The sequence below is a fragment of the Sminthopsis crassicaudata genome, chromosome 4, assembly GCF_048593235.1.
Source record: "Sminthopsis crassicaudata isolate SCR6 chromosome 4, ASM4859323v1, whole genome shotgun sequence".
Taxonomy (NCBI): Eukaryota; Metazoa; Chordata; class Mammalia; order Dasyuromorphia; family Dasyuridae; genus Sminthopsis; species Sminthopsis crassicaudata.
In genome coordinates, this window is record NC_133620.1 from 9,572,394 (window position 1) to 9,588,318 (window position 15,925).

Here is a 15,925-nt window from a genome sequence, read left to right on the forward strand (position 1 = left end):
AAGAGAGCTTTAAAATGGTTTATTCACTCATTATCTTCTGATACATTACAAAAAAAGAGTGTTAACATGGTTTATTCATTCTTATTTTGTGATAGATTACAAAAAAGAGAGCTTTAACATGGTTTATTCACTCATTATCTTCTGATACATTACAAAAAAAGAGTGTTAACATGGTTTATTCATTCTTATTTTCTGATAGATTACAAAAAAGAGAGCTTTAACATGGTTTATTCATTCATTATCTTCTGATACATTATACAAGTTAACATGGTTTATTCATTCTTATTTTCTGACACATTACAAAAAAGAGAGCTTGAACATGGTTTATTCATCCATTATCTTCTGGCGGCAGTATGGTGGAGTGGAAAGAACATGGGATTTGGTCACAATAACAATAGCATCCATGTACTGGGATTTTCAAAAGGAGCAGACTAGATATATTTGTAAAACACTATAGAATGTTAGTTATTGTTGTTACTATGATTTCTCAGTACTCCTAGTAGAATGCAAACTCTTTGAGGAAAGACACTTAAAAGGTTTTTTTGTTTGTTTGTTTGTTTGTTTGTTTGTTTTTGTCTCTATATCAATGGATAGCACAGAGTTCAATCCTCCAACTGGATCTATGATTTCATCAATTTGCCTACTCTCTCTAACGATGCAGATTGTGACTCTCATCCACGTCCTCCCATATGTTTACATGGTAAGAGTCCTGGTGCGCCTTTTCCTTTTCTTCTGGCATAACAAGAGCCATCGCCATGTGAGTGGTCCATTTTCTCATTGATGATTAATCCCATTGATTAACTTTGGAGTTCACTGTTGGTTACATGAGGCTGCCTGCACCCCATTGCTCAGGGTATGACTGTTTGATTTTCTGGAGACTTTTACATCCAAAAATCTTGAACCAGGATCCAGGAATTACACAGCAGGTGCTTAATACACATTTGCTAAATTGAACTGGCGTGTGTACAGTCCCAAACCGCATATCGATGTCTTCACTGAAACATGTCACTCAAAGCCTATTTTTTAATCCATGTAGAGGCTCTTTGTCATTCAAGATAAACAGCATAGACAGTTGCTAGAGCAAACAGGGATGTGTTTCTGAAGACGAAGGATGAGAAGGTGTCACTGGCTTCATCCCAGAGACATCGGCTCCCGATGTGCAGGCTCTGATTTTCAAGTGGTCCAATGTAGATGATCACAACGAGTTTGTACCTTGGGATCATAAGCTCTTTCACTCGGGCTTTCACGACCTACCAAAAAAATCACAACACAGGCAATCACTGAGCCAGCAGCAAGCCCGCCAGCTTGGGCTCTTCCTGACATTGGGGAGCCAAAGTCACTTCAGCCCTATTGCCATAGGCAGGATGCCAAATTGGAGAGAGGTGAGCAATGTTCACACTAATACCTGACTTGGATACAGGACTCTCTTCCCCCTCCCTCTCTCTTTCTCTCTCTCTATCTCTCTCTTTGTCTGTCTGTCTCTCTGTGTCTCTATGTCTCTGTTTCTGTCTGTCTTTCTGTCTCTGTGTGTCTCTGTCTCTCTGTCTCTTTCTCTCTCTGTGTCTATCTGTCTGTCTCTCTCTGTGTCTGTCTGTCTGTCTGTCTGTCTGTCTCTCTTTCTGTCTGTGTCTCTCTCTCTGTCTTTCTCCCTCTGCCTATCTCTCTTTATATACATATTTCTGTGAGATTTTATCCCCATCTGAATACAGACCATACCTCACTTTAATGTAATAATTGGTTTTGGTTTTGAGAACTGGGTCTGAAAAACCCACCACACACAAGTGCTCTGCAGAATGGATATAAAAGGTAGTTTTGGGGAGAAGCACTAGAAGTGGGGTGGGTGGGAAAGGCATCAAGGAAGGCTTCCTGGAGGAGTCTACATTTTTTCTGAGCTCTGTGGGAAACTGGACCATAGGCAGTCTTCTTAGCAAAGCTGAGTCTCTTCCCCCTATTTGTGAAATTTTTGTCACACAAATAAATTTTAGAATGAAGTTATTATAGAATTTGCCACTCTAATCAGTGATAATTTTGTAATTCAATACAGTCTAAGACATTATCTTCTTGACATTGGTGTAAGTAAGCTCCTTTAGGGAAGGTGTGGCTTCTGTGTCTCCACATCCCAGAGCCTAACCATGATACTGGCCCACTTAATAGTCCCAGGTGATTGTTTGATACTTAATGAATAGCTGTTAATTTCCTAAATACCAATATTGGCTCCTCTGGAAGGCCATCCTCAGTTCTGTGCGCAGCTCGTACAGGCTGGTTACCTACCTCAGCTATGGTTTTAGTCATCTGTCTACACAATTCAGGCTCATATTTTTCTTCTTGCAGATAATTTGTCAGTACATCCTTCAAGATGTCATTGACAACATTCACTGGAAAACATTTGCTAGGGCCTGAAAAGAGAGACGTCGTATTAATATGTGAAGCACATCATTTCCCACCATCATTTAAGGGATATTTTGAACATTTTCTTCCCTCCCATAGAGTAGTCAAAGGATTAATAAAGTATGAGCAGCAGAGAGGAGCTGGAGCCCCAAAGGGCACAAGTTTGCTTCCCAATCCCAAGCTTTGGGCGAGGCGGTATGGGATTCGGATGGGAGCAGGGCAGAGGAAGATGTAGTGTGCGCACATGTTTAAGCACCCCAAGTCCCAGAATCAGTGTGAGCATTAAAGATACGAATGGAAAAATGAAGCCCATTTGGTGCCTTAGTGGGGGAGTCCAGGTATGGGAGTGGGGAAGTCTTGCCTTTGGAATCGCTTCATTTCTCTGGGCCTCGGATCCTTGAGCAGTGAAATAAACTCTCTTAAGCCACAAAACAGCCAAAAGTTTACCCGAGTTTGTTAACTCCAAATCCAGTCCTATTTTCTATTATACCAAGATCTCTGTGCTCAGAAATCTGGGGAGATCTGGGCTCTGTCATTTGCCTAAGAAATGTCGGTCCTGAAAGGCATATGAAATGCCTGTTTGGCCCATAAATGGTCTTTACCCTCCTGGAGAAGGAACCATAATGAATACAAGGTTCTTGAGAGCTTTGTATTTCTTGTGTTTGTCCATGCACGCTTTTGGGTCTTGTGCAAGCAAGTCCTGGGGCCCGGGAGGGGGTGGGGGGAGAATAAGTAGCTGTTCTACCTGGCATGTTGACATTGTATAATGAATACCTTTTTTTGTGAGGGGGGAGAACCTTGTAACCCACCTTTGGAGGAGAACTTAGACATGAGGTATACCTAAGCTTAGTTTTAGAGTTTTCCATGAAATTTTATTCTAGATAAAAGACATTTTTGGAGACCTTCTTTGGGATCAATCCCCACCCCCCAAAATGGTTCTAAGTCTCTGAGCCCAGAGATTCTTCCTGAGATTCCTAGGGCCTCGAGGTATATTTAAATAGAGAGAACTGGGCAAAATAACGGAAGCAGCTCTCAACCTCTGGCCTGGGCACCTTTAAGAAATATTTAACCGTATATAACCAATACAATTGTATTATATAGTAATCCTATATATTTTTATATGTATTTCATTTTATATACTTATTTTATACACCTAAAAGTTCATATTTGATTTAATATAATATATTCTTAAAGTATTAAATGTATATAAAATGTAAAAATACATTTTAAATGTATATAATAAAATATTTAAACACATTTATATTTTTATGTCAGTACTGACATGCTTTTTTTTGAGGGCCTATATCCAACAAAAATGACTATCCAGTAAAAGTTTTAAGAGAAAAAATGTATTTCACACATATACTCACACACATATATGTGTTTTATTTTATATGTTTAAAAACATTATTCTGAGAAGTTATCCTTAGGTTTCACCACACTGCCAAGGGGTCCATGACACACAAAAAGACGAACTTTCACCCTAATATTCCATCCAGTTCTGAGTCAATGCTCCTGGCAGTTATTAAATGCCAGAAATTTAATAAAGTTAATGAAGGCTCATTGACTGATCAATTTTCAACTATGTCACCAAAAGTGTTCCTTCCTTTTCCACGTAGAGTGAATATAACCAAAATTCTTTAAATAGAAAACTTATGTTTATGTGATACCAACACAAATCAGTGGAAAACAATTTTTTTTAATAATTGGTCTCAGTTTTCCCTTACACAAATATCTAATCAAATCAGTTTCCTTTCCATCGAATGGGCCAGTTGCGCCCCTACCAGGTAGCTGGAGTCCTCAAGAACCTTTCTGACAGGCACAGCATGCTCCTCTGGTTAGCAGAAGCAAAAGAGCATGTGTAAAATGAAAATAGAAATGTGTCTATAAGTGAAAATATAAGATTTAATTTGGCAACAAAAAGATAGTGGAACAAAACACTTTTTTAAAAAAGTCCACACAGCAGAACTGAGCTCTCATAAAAGGATTAATTCAAGAGAGATTTCTTGTGAGATGCTGTGGTATAATTTAACTCTACAGATAGATTTCTCAAATGAATAAGAGATCTCTTTAACTTATATTCAATTTTTTTTCAGAGAATGAACTAATCCAGACATACATTCTAAGAGAAATTTGAGTTTCTTTCTGACTGCTTTTTGTAACTTATTAAATGATTGATATCAAACCTCAATATGACCAATCTAATTTTGTTAGTTACCATTTTATACATGAATTAATTCCCAAATCCAAAGTTTTTGAGTTCTCCCTCTGGGTCCTTGGCAGGATTCATTCTCTTTTTCTGGATGTTCTTTTCCCTGGGAAAGACTCCCACATTCCTGGGGTTGGCTCCAAAAAATGAGCATGCTCTAGGCTTATAGATTTAGAGGGAAAAGGTGGTCATCTGTGATCAGTTTGCCTTGTATCGAGATCTGGACTGTTTTTGATGGGAAAGCCATTTTGAGTTTCTCACAGACCCACTCAGGATTATTTTACATCCTCATCAGGGGCAGTTAGCCCTAGGTAACGTGGATGGTGCAAAATAAAAACCCAAGTTAGGGAGAGGGAGAAGGATGATGCATACCCAGCTGATAAGTATTTTCCAATTGAAGCGCAGGGCGGGAAGCATTGTCTCGGTGGCTGGGCTCATCCGCATAAGATACTGTACTCATTGAGCTAAAAACAAGAAGATAAGAGTTTCTCTCATTAGCTTGCCAGAAGAAAGCATCTCCAAATTGCCAAAGCTCCCACTTTAGCTAAGAAAGTCCTAGGCAAGGACGGCTCACATTTCTATCTGCCCTGAGACTTTCCCCACCAAAAGTATGACCTGCAACGATTCATTCCATCTGCCATGAAACGAACAGGACCATAATCCCTTCTTCAGGCATCGTTTCTTCCTATTAGAACATGAGCTTCCTGAGAACAGGAACAATCTCATTGTCTATTTATAAGCCTCCTGCTCAGCTCAGTGCCCTACCCACAGGAAGCACTTAACAAATCCTTTTCTGTTCCACTTGCACAACGTTCCATCGTATATTGCAAAAAAGATGGCAGGAAAGGATGTCATCAGAGAAATGTCTGATGCAAAAAGCAGATGGGTTGTCATGTGGTGAGAGCAAGAGATAACTGCTGGATGGTCTGCGTGCTTCATTGATGTAATTAAATGTCAGGAGAGATTCAGAAAGGCAAACTTGCCTGTTGGATGGATTTTCTGTGTTGAATACATGGGAAAGCCCAAGGAAGAGTCTGCCCAGAGTGGGCCCAGAGTGGCTTGTGATTCACATCATTGGAAAGCACATCCACTCTGATAAAGCACCAATTCATTATATTATTTGAGTATTTTTATTATTTATAAAGAAAATAAGTTAATAGATATAGAAGGTGTTTAGGGAAGAGATCATTAATAACATTAAGACATATAATGGAAGACACAAAATAGCCCCAAATCATCACCTGGGAACAGGGCAGGAATTAAGGATATAAAACCTTTGCAAAGATTCTTTGGTGCTGAAAGAGCCAGAAACGCCCCCAATGAGAAGCCACAATTCAACTCAAATCAATAAACACCCAAGACCCTTTTCATCGCTGAGAAAGGCCAGTTGGTTGGGCAAGTGAGGCAATATGAGCAAACCCAGGTGGGGATCTGGAAGGGCAGATCCGAGGATGGAGGCACTGAATGGGTTTCCCAACTCCGCCCAATTCAGGTGAGCCTCAACGGACACAGCTTCCCAGGAGCCTCTGAATGGGCCTTATTGACCTTGTTCCACCTGTGAGGCAAGCTAGGGTGTCACTTCAAAAGGGGCTGAGATAATAGAGAGGGCATGGTGGGAAAAGGGCTCTTTGAGATTGGTAAAATCTTGTGTTTTCATTAAATAGGAGGCAGGGGCGATTATTCTGTTATGCTCAAGCACACTTAGCCTTTGGAAATGCAAAGGACTCATTTGCTCTTTATGTTTTGTATTGTATAAGATGATTTTGAATGAACTCTTAAAATTATAGGATTTTTTGTCATTCTGTTAAACATTTCCCAATCACATTTTAATTTGCTTCTCACCACAATGAGGTCTCTATACCACACTATTACAAAGGGCACAGGACAAAAACAAGTTAAATAAAATTAAAATCGAAGTCCCTATGATGTGTTCAGGGTAGCAATTCCTAATCCCAAATAATGCGTTTGAGGTTTAGCACCAAATGTTGGGGTTCAGTCATATGAAGACTTCACAATGGCCATTCTCTTTGGCAAAAATAGGTTTATTTATGAGAAGTTACAGGCAAAATGAAGACATCATGAATGGGAGACAGGAAATAGAGTTGGGAGAGCATAGAGTTAGATGCTAAAGTGGTTTTAATAGTTAATGATGGGAAATACAAGTTCCCCGGTGGGCAGACTTTTGGGGAAATTGAACTTTGGGGATCTGACGTAACTTGGATTTCTGACTGGACACAGCCAAATGGCGCTAGCCTTGATCTTCACAGAGCATGGGACTAGACGGTTGAACTGATCCCCATCAGTGCCCTTCCCTGAGTGCCTCAAGGAGTAATTGTATCCACACTTCAATCTTTCTCTGCCAACCCCACCTTCTTACCCAGACCTCATCACCTATATGCTACATACCACTCCAAGAATCAAGACTCTGAGGCATGTTTGCAAAAGAACTAACATGATTATGTTTGGTAAATCGCTATGATCCAGGAGTTGATGTTAACATCTATCAGAGGAATTCTTAACTCCTTTCGTTTTTTCCTTTAAAAATCCTTAGCACACAGAGCTACAAAAGTGTCAGTTCCATCTGAACGTATTTAGTGATCTATCTGGATGAGCACAATTAATCCAATGAGAATCAGCAAGTACATATCAAGCCCTTGCTCTGTGCAAAAACCAGAGATACAAGGACAAGACCAAGACAACTCCAACCCCCCCTTCACCCCCCCTCCACACACACAATCTATGTGAATGGCACATTTATATATAAGCATGTACACATATAAAATACATACATTTATATCTATACCTATCCATAAATATTCAACACACTGCCCATGTGATGCACATTTGCTTGAGTATTCATATAAAACATTTACATCCACATATACATGTATATGGGAACTTTGGAATCTAATATGCATTTCTATACAGTATACTATAGGGGAAAGCTCACTGGATTTGGAGCGAGAGGACGTGGCTTCTAATCCTGTCTCTTTTAGTGGCTACCAAGGGATCTTGGACAATTTCCCTGGGCTTCAGTTCCTTTACCTGTAAAATAAAGGGGAAGGTACTCTGTGGCCTCTAAAGTCACTTCCAGAGCCTTTGACAAACACTGATGGAATTGAGGGTGTTTTAAGGACCTAAAGGTTATTTTTATATTTGTAATGGTATGGAGTTTGGACTTAAGGTGGATGTGTGTGTTTTTACTAAGCGTTTATTTCTCTTTTATTCTTATGCCATATCACTTTCCAATTTTTAAATAACCAGATTATAATAAAATATATTTCATGCTGAAAATTTACTAAAGCTAAATGGAATAAAAACAAAACATTAAATATGTGTACTTCAAGACAATGAAGGTGTCAATGAGGAATAGGGGGGGTTGGAGGGAGGTATGGGACTTGAGGTTCAAACCCAGCCCCACTACTTAGAACTTGTGTGACTTTGGACCTATTTTCTCAACTGTGAAGAGAAGGGATTGGCCTTGGTGACCTCCAAAATGTCTTTTAGCTCCCAAGTCATCACCTATGGATTCACCTCCTACTTCCGTCAACCTTGAACAGGGGAACCTTGGCCAAGGTTTGTTATTCTGTCTGGGCCCTAGTTTCTTCATTTATAAACTAAAGAGGGGAGACTTGGTGATGTCAAAGCTCCTTCTGGCTCTACATCTTGGCACCCAACTCCTCTGGCAGCCCCTTCTGCTTGGGAACAGCTCTGCTCTTAGAAAGCCTTGCCGGCTCCCCAGCTGTTGCTGCCATAACCTCCAAGGCTTCCCCCTGTTCTGTATGGATCTTGCATATACCGATTTGGACTTCTTGGACTTCTTGAGGGAGGGGGCTGTGTTGGCTTTCTCTTTATATCTCTAGATCCAAATCTGTTATTAATAGATGCAGTTAATTAGGAAGACCTGTGTTCTTAATCCTACCTCAAACACTTACTGTCTCTACATTATCCCTGATCTTCAGTTTCCTTGTATTTATTTTATTTTTACTGAGGCAATTGGGGTTAAGTGACTTGCCAGGGTCACAAAGCCAGGACCTGTTAAGTATCTGAGGCCAGATTTGAATTCAGGTCCTCCTGACTTGAGGACGGATGCTCTATCCACTGCGCCACCCAGCTGCCCCAGTTTCCTCATATTTAAAATGGGAATAATTAACATCCTACCTTCCATTCAGGGCTGTTGTGGAGATCAAGGAAGGCAATATGTGCCAAATGCCTTGCCAAACTTAAGACAAAAATATAGAAATATTGGCTATTATTATAACAGCTGAAGTGCTGGGTAAAACAGGCAGGGTGCCTTCCTGGGAACCTTCTCCACAAAGTGCCATTCATTGACTGTCTTTTCCCGAATGGCGGCCTTGCAGACTTTGGGCAGGGCTTACAGCTCCCAGAGAGATGCTGCCACCCAGTGGACTCACTTTCTAAAACCATCCAGACTCCTCAGGGAAAATGAGACTTGGCCACTCAGGGGGATGGCTAGCCGGCTCTTTGAGGACTTTGTTCCGGGGTAGGGTAAGAAAATTTTGAATTTTTTAAAAACCTGGACAACCAAGAACTTTCCGATCTATTATTTACAATTCTGTTAAGGAACAAATCTATTTCTTCTTTAAGTTCAGGGATTTGTTCAAATATTCCTTCCTGATTTTATCCTAATTACTAATGCTCCCGTCTCTAAATGTCATATTGATTTCATAGTTTTCTCTTTATGCTTATTTTCCATGGACTTATGTTAGAATTTAGGATCTTTGCATATGGGCATTCTTTCTTACTTTATATTTCTACCACCAGCACCAATCTCAATGCCTGACATATTGTATAAAATGAGCAAATGTCAGTTTATTGGTTGATTGATTAATTTGGTTTATTTGAGTTGTCCCAGAGCAATATTAATCCAAGAAAGACCTTTTCAGGACGCTTTATTCTGGTTTTAGTGACCAATCTCCCATTGGGAATCGGATGAGGAAGAAGCAGAGTTCAAAGGAGATGAAACGTCTCCTAAAAGTCTAAATGTGTGTCAAGTGCTTTGAAAACGAAAGGCTTATAAAAATGTCTATTGTCCTTATGTCGTTGTTATGGCAACTCCCTCCAAACAAAGCATCTTCAGGTCTAAGGGAGGCTTTAGAAAACCTTAAGCAATAGACTTAATAGGACCATAATAAAAGTTTGTGGAACAGCTTTTCTTTCTTGCCTTCTTCAACAACAAAGTAGTAAGGGTGCCTGGCTATTCCCTTTGGGGTCCAATTTCATTTTCTCTGAGGGATTATGATTGACAGCTAGCATATGTTCAGAGGCAGCTCACAAAACCAATCTTTTCTGAATTTAAAGGTCAGTCCTCTATTCTCCATGTTCTGCTACTTCTCAAGGTAAGTATTGGTTAGCCCAATCTTATAGACATGAATGACTAACAGTAAAATAGGTTGGGTTCAAGCAGTAGGGAAAAAAAAAACTCCCAACATGTAGTGATCTGACCCCAAGTTTGTGGAAAGAATCCCGGCCTAAAAGTCAAGGTACCTCAGTAAAAATCTCTGATACCTGATACTTTTGTTACTGGGGCCCAGCCCCTTGGTAGCAGTAAAGTTAAAGGGCCTCTAAATTCCCTTGCAATTCTAAGGGAGGGTATTCAAGTAAATTTATTTATTACCTACTCTATGTTAGGTGCCATGTTAATTCCTGGGGATACAAAGAAAGACCAACCACAGTCCCTACATTGAGTCTCTCTCATTCTAATGGGGGAGACAGCAGGCAGACAACTAAGTACAAACAAGATATACAGGGTGTCCCAAAAGACAGTGCAAATCTCAAACTTTAAAGCTTCAAATTAACTGAGACTTTGGGAACAGTTTTATGTCCAGAGTAAATTTGAAATCATCCCAGAGAATGATAATACTAGGATTCTAATTCCATGAAACCAGCTGATTCAACCCAAGACTTGTTTGACCCCTCAGCAATCTATTCTGTCTGTCATTCAGATACTGAATGTTGGCCAGGTATAGATGGGGCAGTGCCAAGGAGTCCCGCTCCTTTTTGTTAGTTATGTGACACTCTTGGACTATCCTCCTGGCCAGCCTCAACTGACTGTCTGTTTACAGTCATTCACTTTAATCTGGCCTTGTGGTAAACTCAGACTTGGCAAAGTCAGCAGGCATTCTCTGGCCCTCTGCAATTTCATCTTGGATTACTCTAGGAAGGTAACTCAACCTCTATGTTTCCGACTCCATTCAAGATTATGACAATACCATGGACAGTTCCTGCAGTGTGGAATCTATGATCCAATGTTGGCCAGAGATTAAACACTTATCTCCCGCTTCTTTAGAAGAGGTAGGGAATCGAATATCCTAGTCAACAACAACAATAATGATAACAATAAAATAATAATAATAACAACCATCACAACCAATGATAGCTAGCTAGCAGTTATATAGCACTTTTATATTAGCAAATACTATAATTTATAACACAGCAGCTCTGGGATGCAAGTGTTAATTACTTATAGATGGCAACTGAAGCACAGAAAGGTTTTAATTTTACCCCTTTGTTACTAATAGCTAATAAATAACAGTGCAGGCAAGCAAACCTAGGTTCTTTACTTTTAAATCTTTTATTCTTATGCTGTGCTACCTTCCAATTTCTAAATAACCAGATTATAATAAAATATACTTCATACTGAAAATTTACTAAACCTAAATGAAAATTCTGTAGCACAGCAATATCTCTGTGAATATCAGTTATATCAACTGTATCATTGTCAAGGACAGAAACTTGAAAATAGGGCTCTTGGGCTATAATAACGCTATGGGATATCCTGGAAGTACTTTCCTGGGTAATGCATTTTATCAGATCATTTATTTTTTTTCTTATAAGATCATAAGGCAAATCAAACCCCATGCCTCTAAGTCAATATGTGGCCAGTGGGGAAGTGTCTTTTCTATTTGAGTTTGCTTCCACCCATCTTTACAACATCACTGCCAATGTGATTTTCCCAAAGCTCAGTTCTAATCATGTAATTCCTCTGCTTAAGAAGCTTCTGAGCCTCATTTTTGTTTCTAGGATAAGATGAAAACTCCTCAATTTAGTGTTTCACAACTTAACTCCCATTTTTCCTTAAAGATTGCTTTCATATCACTCTCAATCTTATCCCCATTTTTCCATGTTAATTTCTAATTTTCCCATCACTTTATGTCAAAATATCCCAGGAGCTGGGATCTTTGGATTTATCAAACACTGGATTACTATAGTCATTGACTATTGAGTCTTGTGAACCTAATCTATTCCATTGATTGACTACTCTACTTCTCAGCCAGTACCAAATGTTTTTGATTACTGCTGCTTTATAATATAGTTTTAGATTTGGTACAGCTAGGCCACCTTCATTTGCATTTTTTACTATTTACTTTTGAAATCCTTGACCTTTTGTTCTTCCATATGAATTGTTATTATTTTTTCTAGCTCTATAAAATACTTTCTTGACACTTTGATTGGCATGACACTGAATAAGTATATTAATTTAGGTAAAATTGTCATTTTCATTATATTAGCTCAGCGTAACCATGAGCACTTGATATTCTTCCAATTGATTAGAAATGACTTTATTTGTGTGGTAAGTGTTTTATGCTTTATGTAATTATGTTCATATAATTCCTGTGTTGGCAGGTAGATCCCCAAATATTTTATATTATCTATAGTTATTTTTAATAGAACCTCTCTTTGTATTTCTTCCTACTGGACTTTATTGATAAGATAGAAATGCTGATGATTTATTTTATATCCTTCAACTTTGCTAAAGTTGTGAATTGTTTCTAGTACTTTTTTAGTTGATTCTCTAGGGTTCTCTAAGCATATCATCATATCATCTGCAAAGAGTGATAATTTGGCTTTCCCATTACCTATTTTAATTCCTTTAATTTTTTTCTCTTTTTGCTAAAGCTAACATTTCTAATACAATATCAAACAGTTATGGTGAGTGGGAAGCTTTGTTTCACCCCCGATTTTATTGGAAATGGTTCTAATTTATCTCCATTACATATGATGTTTGTTGACATTAGACCCATTTTTCAATTCTTAGTATGATCTACCTGTGGAAGGAAATACACATATGATCAACACTCTGATCCTGTTGATTTAATACTGGAAATGGAGAAATGAGAGACTTGGCTACTTACTCTTTGGTCCGGCCATAGATCTCCTTCATCTTGATGTCAGGGCTGCTCACTGATGATATGCTGCCTCTTTTTTTCAGTAACTGAGAAGTTTTGTCTTTGGTGACTTCAGACATCTTGACCAGAACCTAAAGAAGTATGATAGTATGATAAAAATATAAAAATAGGTGTGTTTTAAACTCAGAGGTGTTGGTGGCATGGTAATAATGATAATCACCATTTCTATGGGACCTTAATAAATTATATCATTTTATTTTTGCAATAGTCCTGGAGATAGGAGAGAACCTGATGCAACTATTTACGCATAAGTTGTGAAAAGAAAAAGCTTTAAAAAAGATCAATAAAAAAGAAATACATGGTATTATTCTGGTTATATCAAATATAAATATTTTTAAAGTTGAAAAAACAGAATTGACATTCCTCAATTCCTGTCAACTGTAAGATAGAGGTAAAGATGTTAAGTTTCTGTGCAGTAGCTTTGTCTCTAATTATAATAGTGAATATTCATATAGTGCTTTACATTCATCTCTCTGAGCCTCAGTTTCCTCATCTGTAAAAGGGGGAATTTTGACTTAATGTCTCTCTAGCTATAAATCTTTGCTTTCATGATTTTATCTGATTCTCATAACTATTCATTGAGATGGTTATACAAATACTAACAAGCTCATTTTACAATGTCTGAACAGCTGAGACATAGAATATAATTTACTTACTCAAGAGTTAGGATGTAGCAGAGACAGAATTTAAACTCAAGGCTTCTGACTCTAGTTCTAGAATTCACTTGACTTCTGAATGAGAGTGAATAGTCTACTTGTTGATTTGGGGTACTTAGGGGCTGCTTGCTTTGGGGAGCTAAAAGGACTAGAGAATGGTGCTTGAAAGTTCATCTAGCCATGACTCCCACTTCCTGAAGGCAGGTATACCTGTTAACGGGGGAATCCCAGAGCACCTGGAGCATAGGTGCCCCCTACTGGGTAAAGAAGTGGCCTGCACCTCCCTTAGCTGATTACTTCCAACTTTAGCAGCCAGTCAGCATATCACATGATACACTGTACATCTCCTCTCTTCCTAGATCACTATACATCTCATGTACAGTGCCAGATGAATTTTGAAGCATATTTTCACAGAATTTCAGAAATGCGAGGGATTTCAGTAGCTGTCTAGTTTAATTTGTGTGAAAATAATAATTTTCATGCATGCATTATCATCAATATCACAGCATCAGTATAAGTGGACACTCAGTTTCTCCAGGAAGACGTCTAGTGAGTGGGGATGCCATGACTTACTAAGATGACTTGGTCTTCTTTTGAAGATTTCTAATTTGGTAGGGAAGCTTTTCCTGATATTAAGCTGAAATTTGTTTCTAAGGTTTTTTTTTTTTTCTTTTTTCTTTTTTCTTTTTCTTTTTCTTCTTCTTCCCTCTGACAGAAGAAATATCCTATCCATTCCCACATGAAATTCCTTCAGGGGACTTGAAGAGTATTATTATGAGCCCCCAGTTTTCTCTTTCCTCTCATTGCAATACCCTCCATTCCTTCAACTAATCTTTGTATGACACAATTTTGAGGTATTTCATGATCCTTGTTGCCTTTCTTTGGACATCTTCCATTTTTATCAATGTCTCTTTCTAAATGGTCCTTATGAGTATTTAGGGAGGAAGGGGAATTTGGAGATGAACAAATCTCACCTTGTCCTTTTCCCGCCACAGTTGATTTTAGGCAGCTGGGTGGTGCAATGGATAGAGAACTGGACCTGGAATTCAGGAGGGTCTGGCTTCAGATGTTAATTACGTGATCCTGGTTAAGTCGTGTTCTGTTGTTTCTTCTGCTGTAAAAGGAGGATAGTAATAGCTCCTGCCTCTCAATGCTGTTGTAAGGATCAAATTAAATATTTGCCAGGGGCTTTGTAAAAATCATAAGTGTCAGGGATTAGGACTCCCAATACAGTTTTCTTTCTAATATTCTATTTGATCTTCATGAACAATCACATCTTTTTTTTTGGGGGGGGGGGTCCAGAGAGTATATGCATTCTGCTAATCCTATGCAACCCAAATTTCTACGATTATATTTAAATGTAGTTTTCTTCCAGACTTCCCATGCTTGGTATACAAAGGGAAACTAATCACTCAATCATAAGCTCATGGAGTTAGACCCAGAAGGGAACTTTCAAGATTGAGAGAGTTCAACCCCATCATTTCCCAGATGAGAAAATCACCATGTCGTGAGGGAGACAGCTGGGTGGGGAAGTTCAGCCTGGAGTCCAGAACTCAATTCAAATCGATCTTCAGGCACTTCCCAATTGTGTGAACTTGGGCAAGTCACCATTTGCCTCAGTATGAAGAGCTAGAGAAAGTAATTTCATCCCACTCCAAGATCTTTGCCAAGAAAATCCCCAAACGGGTCACAAAGAGTTGGACATGACTGAAAAAAAACCGGATGAACAACAAATGAATGCTGACTGTCGGTAAGGGGGCTGAGAAGGGTTATCAGGCCCCAGCCAGGAGGGGAGAGCTGCCCTGCTCCGCCAGGGTCAGATCCCAAGGATGCTTGGCAGGAGTTCAGTTCAGCTCACGTTCCCTGCTCCCTGCTGGGGCAGACAGCAAGCGAGAGCATCTCGGGGGACAAGCTCCACCGAGGTAAGTGAGGGCAGCGGGGCTGGGGGCAGAGCTTCTAGTTTCTGAAAGAAGGGAGCGTGATGGGAGGGGGGTCTGAGCTGGGGGAAGTGATCGATCTAAGATTCTAAGGGCCACAGGTGGCCCTCTCTACCTCAGCCGGGTCCCCCACTCTGTTTGCACAACTTTACCCCTTTCCTTTTTCCCCATTTCCCTTGGATGCGCCTCCAGCCGATCTCCCCCCCCCCCCCCCCCCGCTCCTGCCCCGACTTCAGCCGATCCCCCGCCCCCCCCCACCGCTCCTGCCCCGACTTCAGCCGATCCCCCGCCCCCAGCCCCCATGGCTGGCTTAGGAAACAGGCTCACTCACTCTGTGTCAGAAGTGCTGGGCGAGGCCAGGAACGCCTCCCATTCAGCGCCCAGTGCTTCGCCAGGCCCCAAGCGCCGGGGCTGCGGACTTCTGCGGGGCAGCGCCCCTCTTCTGGGCACCTCCAGCGGGCCGGCTCCAGGTGGATGGGCGCTCCAGGCTCCCCGCTCCCGGGCGGGCGCAGCAAGCGCAGAGCG

General features: G+C 40.0%; 1 protein-coding gene across 4 annotated transcripts; it reads right to left on the reverse strand.

Annotated features, from left to right (window-relative positions):
* Positions 1 to 211: 211 nt before the first annotated feature.
* Positions 212 to 15,906, reverse strand: DYNLT5 (dynein light chain Tctex-type family member 5). 4 transcript variants are annotated; one of them, XM_074265705.1, is made up of 7 exons: positions 15,732 to 15,906; positions 14,965 to 15,170; positions 14,438 to 14,577; positions 12,754 to 12,878; positions 4,970 to 5,061; positions 2,272 to 2,396; positions 212 to 1,250 (listed from the first exon to the last, which is right to left on the reverse strand). In XM_074265705.1, the coding sequence occupies exons 4-7, from the start codon at positions 12,864 to 12,866 to the stop codon at positions 1,047 to 1,049; spliced, it is 534 nt and encodes a 177-aa protein (XP_074121806.1). In that variant the 5' UTR covers positions 12,867 to 12,878; positions 14,438 to 14,577; positions 14,965 to 15,170; positions 15,732 to 15,906; the 3' UTR covers positions 212 to 1,046. The 4 variants fall into 4 exon arrangements, with proteins under 4 accessions (XP_074121806.1, XP_074121807.1, XP_074121809.1 ...); XM_074265706.1 differs by lacking the exon at positions 14,965 to 15,170 and having other exon boundaries at positions 14,438 to 14,574; XM_074265708.1 differs by lacking the exon at positions 14,965 to 15,170.
* Positions 15,907 to 15,925: the final 19 nt, after the last annotated feature.

Excerpts from the sequence above, each read along its gene's own strand:
- DYNLT5 (XM_074265706.1), bottom strand. The coding sequence starts at position 12,866 with ATGTCTGAAGTCACCAAAGACAAAACTTCTCAGTTACTGAAAAAAAGA. Across the intron at positions 2,397-4,969 it reads GGAAAATACTTATCAGCTGG|GCCCTAGCAAATGTTTTCCA; the intron begins GTATGCATCATC and ends CTCTCTTTTCAG. Across the intron at positions 1,251-2,271 it reads TGACTAAAACCATAGCTGAG|GTCGTGAAAGCCCGAGTGAA; the intron begins GTAGGTAACCAG and ends TTTTTTTGGTAG.